This window comes from Pseudophryne corroboree, chromosome 3 (assembly GCF_028390025.1).
Source record: "Pseudophryne corroboree isolate aPseCor3 chromosome 3, aPseCor3.hap2, whole genome shotgun sequence".
Classification (NCBI taxonomy): domain Eukaryota; kingdom Metazoa; phylum Chordata; class Amphibia; order Anura; family Myobatrachidae; genus Pseudophryne; species Pseudophryne corroboree.
This window is the reverse complement of record NC_086446.1, coordinates 389,186,149-389,203,146: the sequence shown is the minus strand read 5'-3', so window position 1 is coordinate 389,203,146 and position 16,998 is coordinate 389,186,149. Positions and strand designations below refer to the sequence as shown.

At 42.5% G+C, this 16,998-nt stretch overlaps 1 protein-coding gene across 5 annotated transcripts in view; it reads right to left on the bottom strand.

Moving 5' to 3' along the window:
* Positions 1 to 14,433: 14,433 nt before the first annotated feature.
* Positions 14,434 to 16,998, bottom strand: part of RAMP2 (receptor activity modifying protein 2) — a 79,304-nt gene continuing 76,739 nt past the window's right edge. For all 5 annotated transcript variants that reach the window (XM_063960041.1, XM_063960044.1, XM_063960043.1 and 2 more), the window contains one exon: positions 14,434 to 15,666. In XM_063960041.1, coding sequence (XP_063816111.1) covers positions 15,411 to 15,666 — 256 coding nt within the window. In that variant the 3' untranslated portion in view covers positions 14,434 to 15,410. The remainder of the gene's footprint in view (positions 15,667 to 16,998) is intronic.

The window sequence follows — 16,998 nt, the reverse complement described above, 5'->3', positions numbered from 1 at the left end:
TATATATATATAAATTATCTAAGAGCAATAGATGCGAAGGCGCACAGGTAACGCTAAAAGGCATGCGTGGTGCATGTTATGAGTGATAAAAATATTTTATATGTACAATTACAATAAAAAGTGAAAAAATACTCAAGTATTTGTTTACAAATGACACTCCTGCATATAATAATGAGTGGCAGCAACCTTAATCAATGTGATATGTGCTTGGATACACATATAAAACGTGAATTAGAAAGTGAAGAAAAGGGCACCTCCTAGATTATATATAGATTATGTATATAAATTGTATAGATATATAGCATCAAGGCAATCATTCTTAAAGAAATACAGAAGCGTTAATGCTGTTTTAACATTTCAATATTCACATATTGTCATCGGGATCCATTGTTACGTATGCATGGTTCAGAGGTATGTGCATTGCAAAAGCACACAAGTTACGCTCCGCAACGGACTTCAACTCTGCAACAGACTCTTCATCAAATTTACTTTCCTTTTTTTTTTTCAGTTTTCACTTCTCAGACCATAGTCACCATAATTCCATTGCTGCATCGCTACAATTAAAAATAAAACGTTCCACAGTCATTCCACCGATGCAATTGCTTGGGTTATAAAGATAACCGTTTGAGCGCCATAAGCAATAATTCACAAATTGTTTTATTTAATTTGTTTTCAGCTGAGCCAGAAAAGCATTTGCTTCACTGACAGCAGATGTTAGCAGAATGGAGACTGAACATGTGGTCTCAGAGGGGCAAAATGACTATATTAAATAACCTAATGAATACCTATGGCGCAGTCTCAAATCAGAGGCAATTTGATATTAATCTCATTGGCTCCTCTTACAGGCTGTGGTTGTGCTGTTATTTCCCTTAGAGGAAAAAAAAATCTTAATAATACATTCAGTATTCAACAACTAGACCAGAAAGAGAAATGTGTTTGGGAATGGATGTCTGTACAGCTTACAGATGACTATAGCAATACTTGAGGTAGAGCAGACATGCCCTGTAGAAATATTAAGAGAAAACCTCTGGTGGTTTTGATGTTTAAGTGTTTTGATTGTTTCATTGTTGGCCATAATTTGGGTCTGTAGCAGAGCCAGATATATAAATTCATCCACTGGATTGATCTGCTCACTCCCAGAATGATGAGCTTGGCTGTCTTCCATCAGGGAGAACTAATGGCGTTTGCTCATTCTGAGAGTGAGACACTGTTATTGTTCATACTATTTACATTCTATTTTACCGGACTCCTCGGCAGAAGTGTTCCGTATGTTTTATACCTCCTCTTAACAGTTCCTTTTTTCAGTCCATGAAAATGTAAGATTATAGATTACAGCTTTTGCAAGATGTTGCAGTTCCCCAGTGTATCCTCCACAGTTTATAGAAAATGTTTACAGTATAGGGAACAGGTCCTACTTTTTGTTGTTCAATGATATTTTGTCTAAATATTACCATGTCAGATATAAAACAAAATTATTGGAAGCTGCTCCTTTTCTTAATTTAGTAGGATAAGTATAAATGCTTAATGGGGTTTTTCTAACCACGGAGAACTTTATTACGTAATTAATGCTCCCCTACAACTTATAAAGGGATGCAGTTAATTGCCCGACAGTCGGAATACCGGCAGTCAAAATAACGACGCCGGAATCCCAACATCAGTCAAAATGCCGGCGGCCCGGTACTCCCACTATGGTGGTGGTCCACCTCCCCACCCGAGGGGGGATATAATAGTGTGGCGAGCAAAGCTCGCCACTGAGTTTGAAGCATGGTGAGATCAGCGAGCCCACCAGGGAACACGCTGTGCTCGACTGTCAGGATTCTGATCGCCGGGATCCCGACTGTCGGGAAATCCTACTGAATCCCTTATAAAAATATATTGTTTTATCTTGCTGGCCTCATTTTGGGGCATAATGCCCAACTGACCATAGGTACTGGCGTCATTGCATCTGGTCCTTATACATAGTCGCTGACAATGACACATCCTCTTCTGGTAGCCACCTCCCCAGTAACCACCCAAAAACGCTTATCAAAATGACCATGCAATTTCAATTGGCGTTACTGCGCGGTAACTATCATGACACGTGCGCAGTGAGGCCTGGATACATGCACAGAGGGAACATGTCTTGCGCCCAATGGCTCCCCTGAGGCAACCTTTGAATCACCCCTTTTATGTTTATTCACTAAGGTTTTTATATTTAGGGGCATATTCATTATTGAGGCCCAAATTGTGGAGGTGGCTACTAATATATCGGAGCAATTCCATATAGTTATGTTGCAGGGATGGCTGCTTTTTGCAATACCTACCACCGCTGATTCCACCACTAATTAGTAGCTGCAGAATTTTAACCTGGCAATGTTAGTGCACATACATGAACTGAGGAGGTGATTCAGACCTGATCGCTGCTGTGCGATTTCGCACAGCGGGCGATCAGGTACTAACTGCGCATGTGTATGCACCGCAATGCGCGCTCGCGTCGAATAGCAACAAAGGGCATCGCCGGTCAGAGACAGGATGGTGCAAAAATTCAGATCGCATGGGCGTTCGCAAGGTGATTGACAGGAACAGGCTGTTTGTGGGTGGCAACTGACCGTTTACTGGGAGTGTCTGGCATGCCCAAGCGTTTTCAGGGAGGGTGTGTGACGTCAGCTCCGGCCCCGATCAGCCTGTTCTCATTGCACTGTAGGAAATAGGAATAAGTCCTGAGCTGCGCAAAGACTGCACAAAGTGGATTTTTGCAGCTCGACGTACACATGGGATTGCACACTTGCACTGTGAATATACACTCCCCCTGGAGGCGTCGACTATCTGGATTGCAGGACAGCAAAATTAGCAGCCCAGCGATCAGATCTGAATATCCCCGAGTTCACGCATGTGCACTCCTGGAGGGCAATAGGGCCCTAAGGGATCTACTTGGATCCCTCTTTGCAATCCGGACATCATTCCTATTTCAAAATGTCACACAGAAGGTTCCTGTAGTCATACTAATGGTGTATACACACGGTGAGATCGTTGCTATGCCTGATTTTCACTTGCGATTTCCCTTGAACTCCCCGGAGCCCAGCACCACCGATTGTGACTAACTTTTCTTGAGATATGGACTATGTGTGCTTAAGATTTTGGCTTGGGATGCGGTCAACATCCCGCTGGACGGGATCCCGGCGGTCGAAATCCCGACGCCGGAATCCCGACCATATTCTCCCTCCGTGGGTGTCCACGACACCCATAGAGGGAGAATATAATAGTGTGCCGAGCGTGACGAGCGAAGCGAGCAGGCAAGGGGCAGCGTTCCGCTCGCCACCCCTGTCGGGATTGTGTGGTCGGGATTCCAGCATCAGTATTTCGACCGCCGGGATCCCATCCAGCGGGATTACATACTAATCCCTTTGGTTTAAGTGCGATTTTGGTTTATGTGAGATTTAATTGACATGTGAGATTAACTAGATAGTACACCGATCTAGAAAGGATTGACTTGCCTGCACAGCCTATCTTTTCTTGTGATACTGACCTGGCGGGACCGCGCATCGGGATCGAATCTGGTTCGCAAGTGGAATCACACCTTGCGATTTGCACTAACTTTTCTTGCGATTTTGACTATATAGCCAAAATTGAAAGAAAAAATCTCACCGTGTGTACACACCATAATAAAAATAAGTATGGGTCCTATTGCTTTAAACATGCAGAGATTAGTGTTTGTGCATGTGTAATGGGCCACTAAGTGATCATGGCCCCTCTGAATATTCTGCTGTTGGTTTTATTTCTCTTGGCTACATCACATTTCACCTTCGGTCATTGGATATACCAAAGCAAAACAGAGCAATTTGATGCTGTATCCATCGACAGCAAAAAATAAAAAAATGACTGCCTAGATTGCATAAAGGACTAGTTTTTTACGTGTTCATTGTTTATGTTGTTTGATTTCAGATTATAATCTGAAAAGTGTTGTCAATGAAACCTCAGACAAGGCCCCATTGAAAGAAGCAGACACACAGTATCCAGTACCAGCAACTATAATTTGTTAAGAAGTGAACAAAGTAAGCGATGTTTGACAAATAATTTTATTAACCACACGCACAAGCAAGTTTTTAGTTTTCAAATTCCGCTGTATATGCAGTGATAAAACCATCGTAAAGTGCAAATATCAGGCTACATTGCAAGCATGTTAACAGGCCGGATTTGTGTAGGATTTACAGTGACTACACCAGTTACTGGCCAAATGTAATATACTGTATCAGGAGTTTAGCCTGCAGCTGTCTGTGCGCTGTGGCCTTTTACCCTCATTCATTTCTAATTTACACGGGCTAATTTACCAACAATAGGTGCAAAATGTTCACTATACACAATGGCCCTCATTCCGAGTTGTTCGCTCGCTAGCTGCTTTTAGCAGCATTGCACACGCTAAGCCGCCGCCCTCTGGGAGTGTATTTTAGCTTAGCAGAAGTGTGAACGAAAGATTAGCAGAATTGCGAAAAGAAAATTCTTAGCAGTTTCTGAGTAGCTCCAGTCTTACTCAGCCATTGCGACCAGCTCAGTCCTTTTCGTTCCTGGTTTGACGTCACAAACACACCCAGCGTTTGCCCAACCATTCCCTCGTTTCTCCAGCCACTCCTGCGTTTTGCAACTCGAACGCCTGCGTTTTTCTGCACACTCCCATAAAACAGCCAGTTTCGGCCCAGAAACACCCACTTCCTGTCAATCACACTATGATCAGCACAGCGATGAAAAAGCTCTGTTATGCCGTGAGTAAAATACCTAACTTTTGTGTAAAATAACTAAGCGCATGCGCTCTGCGAACCTTGCACATGCGCATTAAGCGACTAATCGCAGTATAGCGAAAATCGTCAACGAGCAAACAACTCGGAATGACCCCCAATGTTCACTAAGCAAGAAATAAACTATTAGCTTTATAAGAGTATGAAAGTAGTGTTGCAGACTAACACAGCCTTATTCACGAGTCAACATGGTTTGTAGATTGCATGCACAGTAGCCATGTAGTCCATTAGAGGAGGGCTTAGCCTTCAAACTGTCTTCCTGATGTTTTTGTTTATTTCCATTGCCTTTAGAAACAACAACATATTGGCCATCTAGATTCAAGTGTTTCAAATGCACAGAGCTGATCTTATCAGTTGTCATATCCGAGGGCAACAAGCATAAACAAATCTGCCTAGAAAATAATAGAATTTTAAATACCTACCCGTAAATCCTTTTCTCGTAGTCCATAAGGGATATTGGAGACAGAATTAGTATGATGGGCATAGATGGGTCCAAAGGAGCCAGTGCACTTTAAATTTCTTCAGCTGGGTGTGCTGGCACCTCCCCTCTATGCTTCCTCCTACAGGTCAGTTATAGGTAAACAGTGCCCGAAGGAGAATGACATATTTGAGAGAAGGAACATAACAACAATAATGGTGGTGAGAATTATACACTAGCACACCAAAACATAACCAGGCCAGCAACGTCTTACAACAGTAACAGCAACAGCTGAACAGGTAACACCTAACAGAGGACCTGCAGAAAGTCACCACACAGAGGCGGGCGCATAATATGCCTTATGGACTACAAGAAAAGGATTTACCGGTCGGTATTTAAAATCCTATTTTCTCTAGCATCCATAAGGGATATTGGGGACAGAATTAGTACGATGGGGATGTCCCAACGCTTCCAGAATGGTCCGGAACGTGCGGAGACTGCTGCAGCACCACCTGCCCAAACTGGGTATCCTCTTTGGCCAGGTTATCAAATTTGTAGAATTTCACAAAAGTGTTCTTCCCCGACCAGGTAGTGGCTCGGTATAGTTGCAAGGCCGAGACTCCACGGGCAGCCGCCCAGGAAGACCCCACTGATCTTGTAGAGGGCCTTCAGAGACTTAGGTACATGTAAGGCTGCTGACACATAGGCCTGTTTGATAGTAAGCCTAATCCAATGAGCAATGGACTGCTTTGAAGCAGGACAACCCTTCTTCCGCACATCATAGAGTACGAACAAGCAATCAGTCTTCCTAACCTGAGCTGTGCGTTTGACATAAATCTTAAAAGCACGCACCCCATCCAAAGACTCCGGTGGAGCTGAAGCATCAGAACAAGATGGAACCGCAATAGGTTGATTCAATTTGAAAGCGGAGACAACCTTCGACAGGAACTGCTGTCTAGTTCGGAGCTCTGCTCTGTCCTCATAAAAGACCAAGTAGGGACTTTTACACGAACTCCAGCTTGTAACCCTGAGAGATAAGGTCCCTTACCCAGGTATCTTGGCAGAAACCATCCCAGATGTGGCTGTAGTGATGTAACCGAGCTCCCACCGAGAGATCCCCTTGGGGTCGGTGGGCACCGTCATGCTGAAGCCTTAGCAGAAGCTGAACTGGTGCTCTGGTCTTGAGAGCTGGCAACGGCTGGTTTCTTAGGCCCACTTCTGGAGCCTCTAGCTGCATTGGAGGCACCCCGGGCCCTAGATCGGAATCTGGAGGACTGAAAGGACTGAGTAGACGGTCCTAGGTAGGTACGTCTAGCAGGCGGAGCCCCTGAAGGGAGAAACGTGGATTTCCCAGCAGTAGCTTTGGTGATCCATGCGTCCAATTCACCTCCAAAAGAGGTTATGTTTGGAGTTCGCATCTGCAATCCACCGTCACAACCATATGGCTCTGCGTGTAGACACAGCCATAGCAGTGGTCAGAGCATTAATATTGCCAATCTCTTTAAGGGAGTCACAGAGGACTCTTGTCCTGAATGTGTTTTAGGAAAGTTACAGTAGTAACCAAGGTCATATCCCCTGAAAAGCCCTTCTGAATCTGAGTAGCCCATGTATGAATGGAATGCGTCATCCAGCAACCAGCAATGACTGGCCTTTGAGCTACACATGCAGCAGCGTACAGATGGGTCCCTCGTTATCTTGGCTGGCTGAAGTGTTAGTCGCGATTGAGCATATGCAGCATGCCTGGTCACAAGGAGGCACGCCTAGTCGTAGGGAGGCACACAGAGCATTTGGCGTTATCTTTGAGTGTAATACCTGCGATCATCCACCAGATGTCACTTTTTAAAATCACCAATGCGCATGCGTGTGGACTCCATTAAAATACAATAGTGAACTACAGCGTAAGAACTACTTGCATCTCATTACACTACAATATGGTACACTATGTCATACAGTATATAACAGTATATACAGTACAGACGCAAACAGTACAGCATATACAGATGCAAACGAGCATGTTACAGGTACAGTATGGTCTATTGATGTTAGGAATTTGTGAGCGTCCAAATCCTGTAGTATTAAGTATAATGGGGAGAGATAAAAGCTCCTCCCTAAGTTCCTGGTTGCCAAATCACCATCCTTAGTATCTCTGTACAGTATTTTCTATTTGAGTACTAAATAGCACGAACTGCTTGTAACGTACTCTGCTGTAATGGTTACAGTGGCAAGTGTTATCTATAGCATAATGGCAAGAGATAAAAGTCCCTCCCTAAGTTCCTGGATGCCAAATCACTGTCCTTAGTATCTCTGTACAGTATTTTCTATTTGAGTACTAAATAGCACAAACAGCTTGTAATGTACAGCGGCAAGTGTTATCTTTCTAAGTATAATGGGGAGAGATAAAAGATCCTCCATAAGTTCATGGATGCCAAATCACCATCCTTAGTAGCTCTGTACAGTAATTTCCATTTGAGTACTAAATAGCACGAATAGCTTGTAAAAGTACTCTGCTGTAATGGTTACAGCGGCAAGTGTTATCTATAGCATAATGGTGAGAGATAAAAGCCCCTCCCTAAGTTCCTGGATGCCAAATCACCGTCCTTAGTATCTCTGTACAGTATTTTCTATTTGAGTACTAAATAGCACAAACAGCTTGTAACGTACAGCGGCAAGTGTTATCTTTCTAAGTATAATGGGGAGAGATAAAAGCTCATCCGTAAGTTCCTGGATGCCAAATTACCATGCTTAGCATTTCTGTACAGTATTTTCTATCTAGCCAGAAACCCCGCACCCCGTGCAAGCTGGGCGGACAACTGGAGGGGACCCAACACACAGTTGTTTGTTGTTTCCCTTTGCAGTGTCACATAAACTAGTGGTTGGTCTGCCCTGAAACCCAAGAGTCTCCTCTTTTGTATGGTACCAGTCCAGAGTCTCTGGGACACCCATAACCAGAGATATCAGTATGGAAACTGGACCCATTTTCCCATAGACTATAATGGACCCGTTAATTCAGACCCACCATGGGTTCCGACACTTGCCATGAGCCTTGTGGGGGTCACAGAAACTTGGGGTTGGTATCTTCCAGTAGCTAATCATCTCTCCTTCCATACCAACCTAATACTGAGCCGATTGGATCCTCAGAACTTGAGATATTAAGCTTTATGCCCATTTTAATTTAATAGCTCACATAAACCGAACGTCAGTGGACCATTGCTTTAACACGTTCGTTTGTGTCTGTACACACTACTTTTATTTATTGATCTATTGGTTTCTATTTTTGGATCCCGACAGACAGCTAATGTTTTCGACAGCGTCTCTGAACTCCACTGGTTAATCCCTACCTCCCCCTCCCCTTTATGCTGTTTAAGGGACTTGGATGATCATATTGCAAAACACAGTTTTAAGCCACTACCTCCCTCTACCCCCATCCCACTTCCTCCTTCCCCCCGGGAGGCTGCACAGTTCATACAGTAGCCAGGAAGGGAGGTCAGGTTACAATAAATGTACTGTATATGAAAATCAGATAGAGAACTGCAGTCGCTTTGATAGATGTGCAAATGGTACAGTAGCAGTGATCCCTTCTCATAAAGTACAACACAGATTATCTAACGCCGATGATCTACAGTACTGTGTTGCTTGAACAGTTAGATGCGTCAGAATACACTAATTTATATTTACTGGTATGTCTACGGGTGCTCATTACCGCTGTGCATTTTAGATAGCAGAATGAGTCGCTCCTGCAGATTTACCCTGATTTATGTGAAACCTGTGTGCACCCTTCTATTGAATGTATTACAAAGGATTACAACAACAAAAACAATAAGAAAGTGAATGTCAGGTGAAAAAATAAATAGATTGGCACTTTGGGAATCGAACCTGGGACTCTCAGCATGGGAGGTGGGAACCTTCACCACTAGCCCATGTCACTGCATGGAAGTTACACAAGTTCATGTGTAAAAGTAATGCAAGTTCCTTTCCATTGGTGTTTGTTTATGCTGTTAGGGGACTCGGATGCTCAAAATGCAAAACACAGTATTTAATGCACTGTACATACTTTAAAGTCAATGAGCTACATTATTCCTTTCACACATTAGTTGCATCTGCATACAAAAGTGTTTTAACATGTTCATTGGTGTTTGTATAAACTATTTTTTTTTCTCTCTCTCCATCTGACCATTGGTCACCATCTGTGTGTACACTATGTAGTACAGGACTGTATATTAACATTACAGTCATCACTGACCATTTGCCAGAGCTTATACTGTAGATCAATCCGCCGCTATTCAAACTAAAAGTACTGAACTAGTGGAGCATTAGCCACCCAGTGGTGATGTGTATTGCATGCTGAGTATGTCATCGTGCCACAACGTGCCTGTCCGTGATTAAACTCAGCAACGTAAGCTATCGCCTAGGCGTGACTAAACCTCCGGCTTGGCGGAAGAAACAGCCGATAACGGAGGACCCATCTGTATATAGATTTTAGAGTGCTCTCTATTTTTCTATCCCCTGGGTCCTTTACCGTAAAAGAGCCTGGAGCAGGGAGCACCGCCTTTTTAGAAAGGCGAGAGACTGAGACGTCTACTGCTGGAGATTCTTCCCAGGATTTCCTGCCTTCATGGGCAAATGGGAAGGTATTCAAAAACCTTTTGTACACCTGATATTTTTATCTGGATTTTTCCAGGCTAATTTTAATAAATCATCCAATTCTTTACAATCAGGGAAGGTGAAAGATATTTTGTCTTGTGGGAGGAAAAATGACTGCTAATTAGCAGCTTCCTCCAGGAGAAGCTTTAACACATCCCGTATAACAAATATAAGGGGTTCAATACCCTGTGTAGGGGTGGATATCATCCTGTATATCATCATCATCATCTGATAGAAGTGCAGGTAAAGCACGTTTTTGTGCACCTGTAGTGAATGGGGGGTTTAGCAGCTAGATTTGCCACTGCTTGATGCAGTTCTGGAGTTTTATTGGCATTTGCAGTGAGTTGAGATGACATATCAGACATCATAGTTTTAATAGCCCTCATCCAGGAGGGCTCTAAACTCTCCCCCACATTGTTATCAACATTTTGTGATGATTGACTACATTGCTCACATGATATGGAGTCAGATGAGCCAGGGGAAAATCTAGCATTACACACACTGCATAACTTCTGTTTTACCATTGTGAAAAGAAAAACAGGTACAATACACATACAATACAGCCTGAAATACAATACCAGCCTGCCCTATTGCATGTGAGAGGAGACACAGGAGAGAGGACACCAGCGCACCCAGTGCTGTGTAGTCCCAGTGAGGCTGTCAGCGTTTTATACCAACATAGTGAGTCTGTCTAATGAAAAATCCCTCAGAGGGATGATAGTTGTGCACAAAATAACGGCTCTCCCCCTTTACACCCTGTACCAGAGATCCCGTGTGTGCCATTATGGAGGAGCTGTGTGAGGCTGCTGCTAATGCAGAGGAAGGCACCAAAATGCAGCAGCGTCCGCTCTAATGTAGCTCTGCCCCCCGGTATGGCGCCAAAGCTACTGTTTATTTTTTATATACTGGCCAGGTCTCCCAAATGTTAGTAACCTTACATAAATGTTTGGTACCATGTAATAAGCCAGTCTCACGCAGGGGTCAAAGCGAGTCCCCACCAGGAGGGACCCGTATGCCTCACCCACGCTTTTGCCGCACCGTGAACCGGGGTGACCCCCCTAGCGGGGCCCCGGTGTTTAGTCACCACCGATGATCACCTTCTGCCAGTGTTAGGGGTGTGAGGCATGCGGCGGCTGCGACACCCAAGGCGCCATGCCCCGCTAAACAAACAGCCCCTCAGTATGGTGGTCCTGCAGCGGGGAAGTGGCTCTGCACCTCAAGAGGCCGGTTAGGCCCCCCCAACTCCCACGGTGCAGGTATGCTGTTGCCCAAATAGCATACCGAAAAAAATAAAAAACTTGAAAAGAAATTGAAGAAAAAAACTGTGGAGCTTGCAGAGTGTGCATCCTCTCCTGAGGGCTCTTTTTTCTAATCTGACCTGTAGGAGGAGGCATAGAGGCAGTGTCGGACTGCTGCATGTAGGGCCCACCGGGCAAATGCAGTGGTGGTGGCCCATGTTTAGGCCAATCTCTAAAGGCCTTGGGCCCAGCCGACACACTGGTTTGCCTAACCATTTTGCATGGGTTGATATATATATATATATATGTATATATATATATATATATATATACACACAGTAAATACTGTAGTGCAGGCATGATAATATACTAGATTAATAACAGCACAGTCTGGAACCTGATCCGTAGAGGATGGGGTGGGCGCCAGTCATTAGGGCCCACCGGAGGTTTCCCTTGTACGCCTGTGGGCCAGTCCAACCCTGCATAGAGGGGAGGAGCCAGCTCATCCAGTGGAAGAAATTTAAAGTGCACTGGCTCCTTTGACCCGTCTATACCCATCGTACACATTCTGTCCCAAATATCCCTTATAGATACTAGAGAAAAAATACAAGATGGCATTTAACTTTAAGGACTGTTTATGCTGCAGCACATTAATGGTATATTTAATAAACAATATTGTTTCAAAACCGCCAATTGTGGGTAATTTTGCTCATGGTATTTAATATGGCAAAATATTAAAGCAAAACATGCTGGGTGTGCATTTAATATTATTGCTGTTTTAAATACCACTGATCATTGGCAGCTTTGTAAATATACCCTTAAGTCTTTACCGACCTACAGTATATAATTGCAATATTTCCAATATACTGTATATCCTGTAATAATATGATTATTCTCATTTTAACATATAAGAAAAGACCCCAATAGTTTTTCTTTTGAGCTGTTTATTTTATTTTGGTTTATAGGGGACCATGCTGGTCTGATGGTCATGGAGATCAAAAGCTAATTGTAAGAGGTCTCTTGTGTATTCTATGCCATGGGAATCTGACTGTTTCTGCAGATAATGCTGCTTTCTATTCTATTTTAAAACTACAATAACAAATGCATTTACACTGCAGGACAAATGTATTTGTGGTTAACTCATACTTGTCTATTTTCCCAAAATGATGAGATACACATTTTTGGGAGCTCTCCAGGCCTCCCGAAAGAGCAGGTAACACGTAGAGCCACCAAAGGTGGGTACAGGCAGTATACATGGGACCAGGATAATGCCAGGGCCCACGGCATGACCTGTGGGCAGATACTTGTTTTTTTCAAACTGTCTACTGACCATCACTGGATCAGGTGGCCTGCCACTGCACCATTGCATAGGGGAGGTGGTGTCACAATCCGTCCCCTGCCTGATTTACTTGTACTGGGCCCTATAAATTCCTGATGGCAGACCTAGTCACTCTACAACATTACTAGAAAGTGAGCAAAGCTTGATTACACAGTATGCAGTGAATTAATCATCATGGCCCTGCATCACAAGTGCAAATCGTAACTGCACGCCCCACTCATTGATATACATTTGTTGAATGTGTAGAACATCTGCAGATTAATGCTGTCCATTAGCACGACCGACCAGATGATTTCACATGCGACCCACAGGAGCGCGCAATTGTGCGTATTCATTAGACGATGTAGACGATTTGTCGTTCCAATACTGCAAATCGTCTTGATATTGTTGTAGTGTGTACCCCCCCTAAGTCTTGGAGAGATATAAAGTGTAGAGAGAGAAACTACAAACCAATCAGCTCCTAACTGTCATTTTTCAAACATAGGGGCAGATGTATTAACCTGGATAAGGCATAAGGAAGTGATAAACCAGTGATAAATGCAAGGTGATACACGCACCAGCCAATCAGCTCCAATATGTAAATTAACAGTTAGGAGCTGATTGGCTGGTACATGTATCACCTTGCATTTATCACTGGTTTATCACTCCTTATGCCATCTCCAGGTTAATACATCTGCTCCATAGGGTCATTCCCAGTTGATCGCTCGCTAGCAGTTTTAGCAGCCATGCAAACGCTATGCCGCCACCCACTGGGAGTGTATTTTAGCTTAGCAGAAGTGCGAACGGTTGTATCACAGAGCGCATGCAAAAAATGTTTGTGTAGTTTCAGAGTAGCTCAAAACCTACTCAGCGCTTGCGATCACTTCAGCCTATTCAGTTCCGGATTTGACGTCACACACCCGCCCAGTAATCGCCCAGCCACGCCTGCGTTTTTTCTGGCATGCCTGCGTTTTCCCAAACACTCCCTTAAAACGGTTAGTTGCCACCCAGAAACTCCCACTTCATGTCAATCACTCTGCGGAAACCAGTGCGACTGAAATGCATCGCTATACCCTGTGCAAAACTACATCATTTGTTGTGCCCGTACGTCGCGCGTGTGCATTGCGCCACATACGTATGCGCAGAACTGCCTTTTTTTAGCCTGCTCGTTGCGCTGCGAACAAATGTATCTAGCGATCAAGTCCGTTCATGGCAGTTAGGAGCTGATTGGCTGGTACTTTATCTCTCTCCACTTTATCATCCTTCAAAGCTTAGTACATCTCCTTATTGTCAAAACTTATCAAAACTCACATCTCCTGATGATACTGAGTGTCAGCTTATCATTTCTCTAGGCCTGTCTCTAGTTGTGTGCATGCATATGCGAGCTTGCTAAGGCCAAACGTCTAGGCCTAAAGTAGTTATTTAAAAAAAATCAGGATCACTATACCATCAACATCAACATATTTGATCAAAAGTGACCCTAGAAGCTATGTTAGTGATGTGCCAGCTGTTTAACATATTTTCCTGAATACAGAGTACACAATAGTTAGCCTAAACATACAAAATGACAATGTTCTTCATATCAATACACAACTATGAAAATGCTTGTATTTCCCTTCTCTCTCTCTATCTATCTATCTATCTATCTATCTATCTATCTATCTATCTATCTATCTATCTATCTATCCATTTGAATGCATTGTGCCAAATCCACCTCCTGATGGGGCTCGGCACTACAGGACTTTGAAATATGCTCAGTTTATTTTCTATGTTTCGGGGAAACACACCCATCTTCATGAAAAACTTAACACACAATAAGCTTACCTTAAATCCCCAATGTGTACCAATTGTTCCCGTAACACATACAGTACAAACACACATACAAACACACTCTTCCTAACATTCTGAGAGACAAGATGGGACAATACTTAGCACATATAAAATAATTATCAAAACCCTCATATCTACATTATGGTTTGTCTGAGTACAAACAGAAGTGGTTTATAACAATTGCATGAGTTATTTATATCCAAAGAATACAGTTGGAGGTTTTGGCGATAGCCTGCAAGTTTATTACACCAATCACAGTCAGCTGCATGTCATCCACTCAAGATGCCTCCTGCAGGGTTTTACAGTCTTCATCTGTAGGCCAGATTAAGGCCAGAATTCTTCAGAGGAACTGATTTCCGTTTGAGAATTGGTGAGAACAATTTTTTGCGATATGTTTAATTTATACAGTATATGCTAAAGTAGGAGGTTTTTCAACGTCTCACATCAGTTCCCCCCCAGGCTGAAGGCTCACCTTTTGTCATAGATCATCTTATTGAGATATTAATGTATTTTTGTAAATATTAAAAAGAGATGACAAAAAAATTAAAATCTTCCAGTATTCCATTATAACAGTTTTTCTCCACTCTATGAGTGACTTCATCTTTACATCGAAAGACAATATTTCTTATAATAAATCTAGGCCATAAAATATACTCACACTGCTCATTTAAATTATTTTACACAGTTTTCTGATTTTCTGGTTTAAATGGAAGATATCCATGAAAGAGATTTGAACGAATTCCAGAATTCTGGACATTTTGTTGAAGTTTGCCACCAAGATACTTAATAACTATTTGTTGAAAATAGTTATGGTGTTGTCGTGCATGACATTTTAATGAGTTCATTTTATTCTTTATCCATCTGTAATGTCCTGAAATGCAGGTCTTCTAAGGACTTTTAAAGACATCAATTTCTGAAGAGACCTTCAAAGTAATGCTTCCATCTATTTTCTACAGGTTGGAAAATATTGTGTAACAAGATACCCAACATTTTTAATTGACCATAAACTGAAGACCAGGTAAGTTAGGTGGGTTGGACATTCCAAAATGTAAGTGGATTCAGACTTGTACAGTAGATGAGCATCAGGGATTAGGTATGGTCACAAAACTGACCATGCGCTATTCAAGCCTGCTGGTAAATATTAACAAGAGTTCTGGGGTATAATCTCCGTGCTTAGTTATATCAGCAGCTAGAACCTACGTCTGCGGTTTGCTAGTGTTGCTCTTGACAACAACAAGGGTGACAAGGAAAGGAATTATACAAATAGGTGCAAATATTAATGCCAGCAGCACAGGGTCAGGAGGGTCTGTAAATTCATAAGACAGAAGAGTGCAATTCGCAAAAAATTCTCTGTGAACATCCATGAAAATGGCATGTGACACTTCATTTGGATAGGGAATATTTCCATCTTCGGCTCCTAATTCAATGCAAAATTGTAATGTGCTGTAAAAACTAAAACAACAAAATAGAAAACATTGACTGATTAAATCATAATACAAATATTTATTGCTATACTTTTTAATTGTACAAATATTTTGGAGCTAATTTCAAGTTGGACACATCTGTGTCACAAGGTGTAACTAGCACCTACATGTTTATTTTACGTTACACATAAATCTTATGATAACGTGAAATTCAAACTAAACACATAAATACATTTACATCTAAAACACATGAAGTACAGAGGTCCAGTGAACTTGGGAGCAGTGTTCTGTCTGGTACGCAATTGTGGCAGCTGTTTATCTTAGGTCTTATATCATAAAACATATATATTATGCAAGTACTTGGAAGACAGCTTACCTCCTGCCTACAGCCAATCCCTTGCATTCTCTGAGGTTATAAATCTGGCAGTTAGTTGCACAAACTGTCAGATTATTGTGATTCCCTGCCTTGCGTCCAGGAAATACTATGCCAGACCTTACAGGTAGACGGGTCTATGTACTAAGCCTTGGAGACAGACAAAGTGGATGGAGTTAAAGTACCAACCAATCAGCTCCTGAACGCTATGTTACAAGCTGTGTTTGAAAAATGACAGAAACTGCTTGGTTAGTACTTTATCCATACCTCCCAAAGATAGATAGATAGATAGATAGATAGATAGATAGATAGATAGATAGATAGATAGATAGATAGATAGATAGATAGATAGATAGAGCTGCAAAAAGCATTAACTTCAAAGCCAATGGGCCTAATTCTGAGTTGATCGCAGCATCAAGTTTGTTAGCAATTGGGCAAAACAATGAGCACTGCAGGAGGGACAGATATAACATGTGCAGAGAGAATTAGATTTGGGTAAGTTATTTAGTTTCTGTGCTGGGTAAATACTGGCTGCTTTATTTTGACACTGCAATTTAGATTTCAGTTTGAACACACCCCACCCAAATCTAATTCTCTCTGCACATGTTATATCTGTCCCCCCTGCAGTGCTCATGGTTTTGCCCAATTGCTAACAAACTTGATGCTGCGATCAACTCAAAATTAGGTCCAATGTTTCAAATTGCCTTGTCTTTCTTCATTATTTTTCATACGGTGCCATTTTGTTCCACCAGAACTACTACTACACTATAAAACTGATATTGTAAAAGTTATTTGTTCATAAAAATCCAATTCCCAATGATGAATAATGAAATGGATAGTTCTGCCATGGCGGGTCATTCCGAGTTTTTCGCTCGTTGCCTATTTTCGCAGCGGAGCGATTATGTGGAAAATGCGCATGCGCGTGGTACGCATCGTGCATGCGCTAAGTACTTTCACACAAAACTTAGTAGATTTACACAAGGCAGA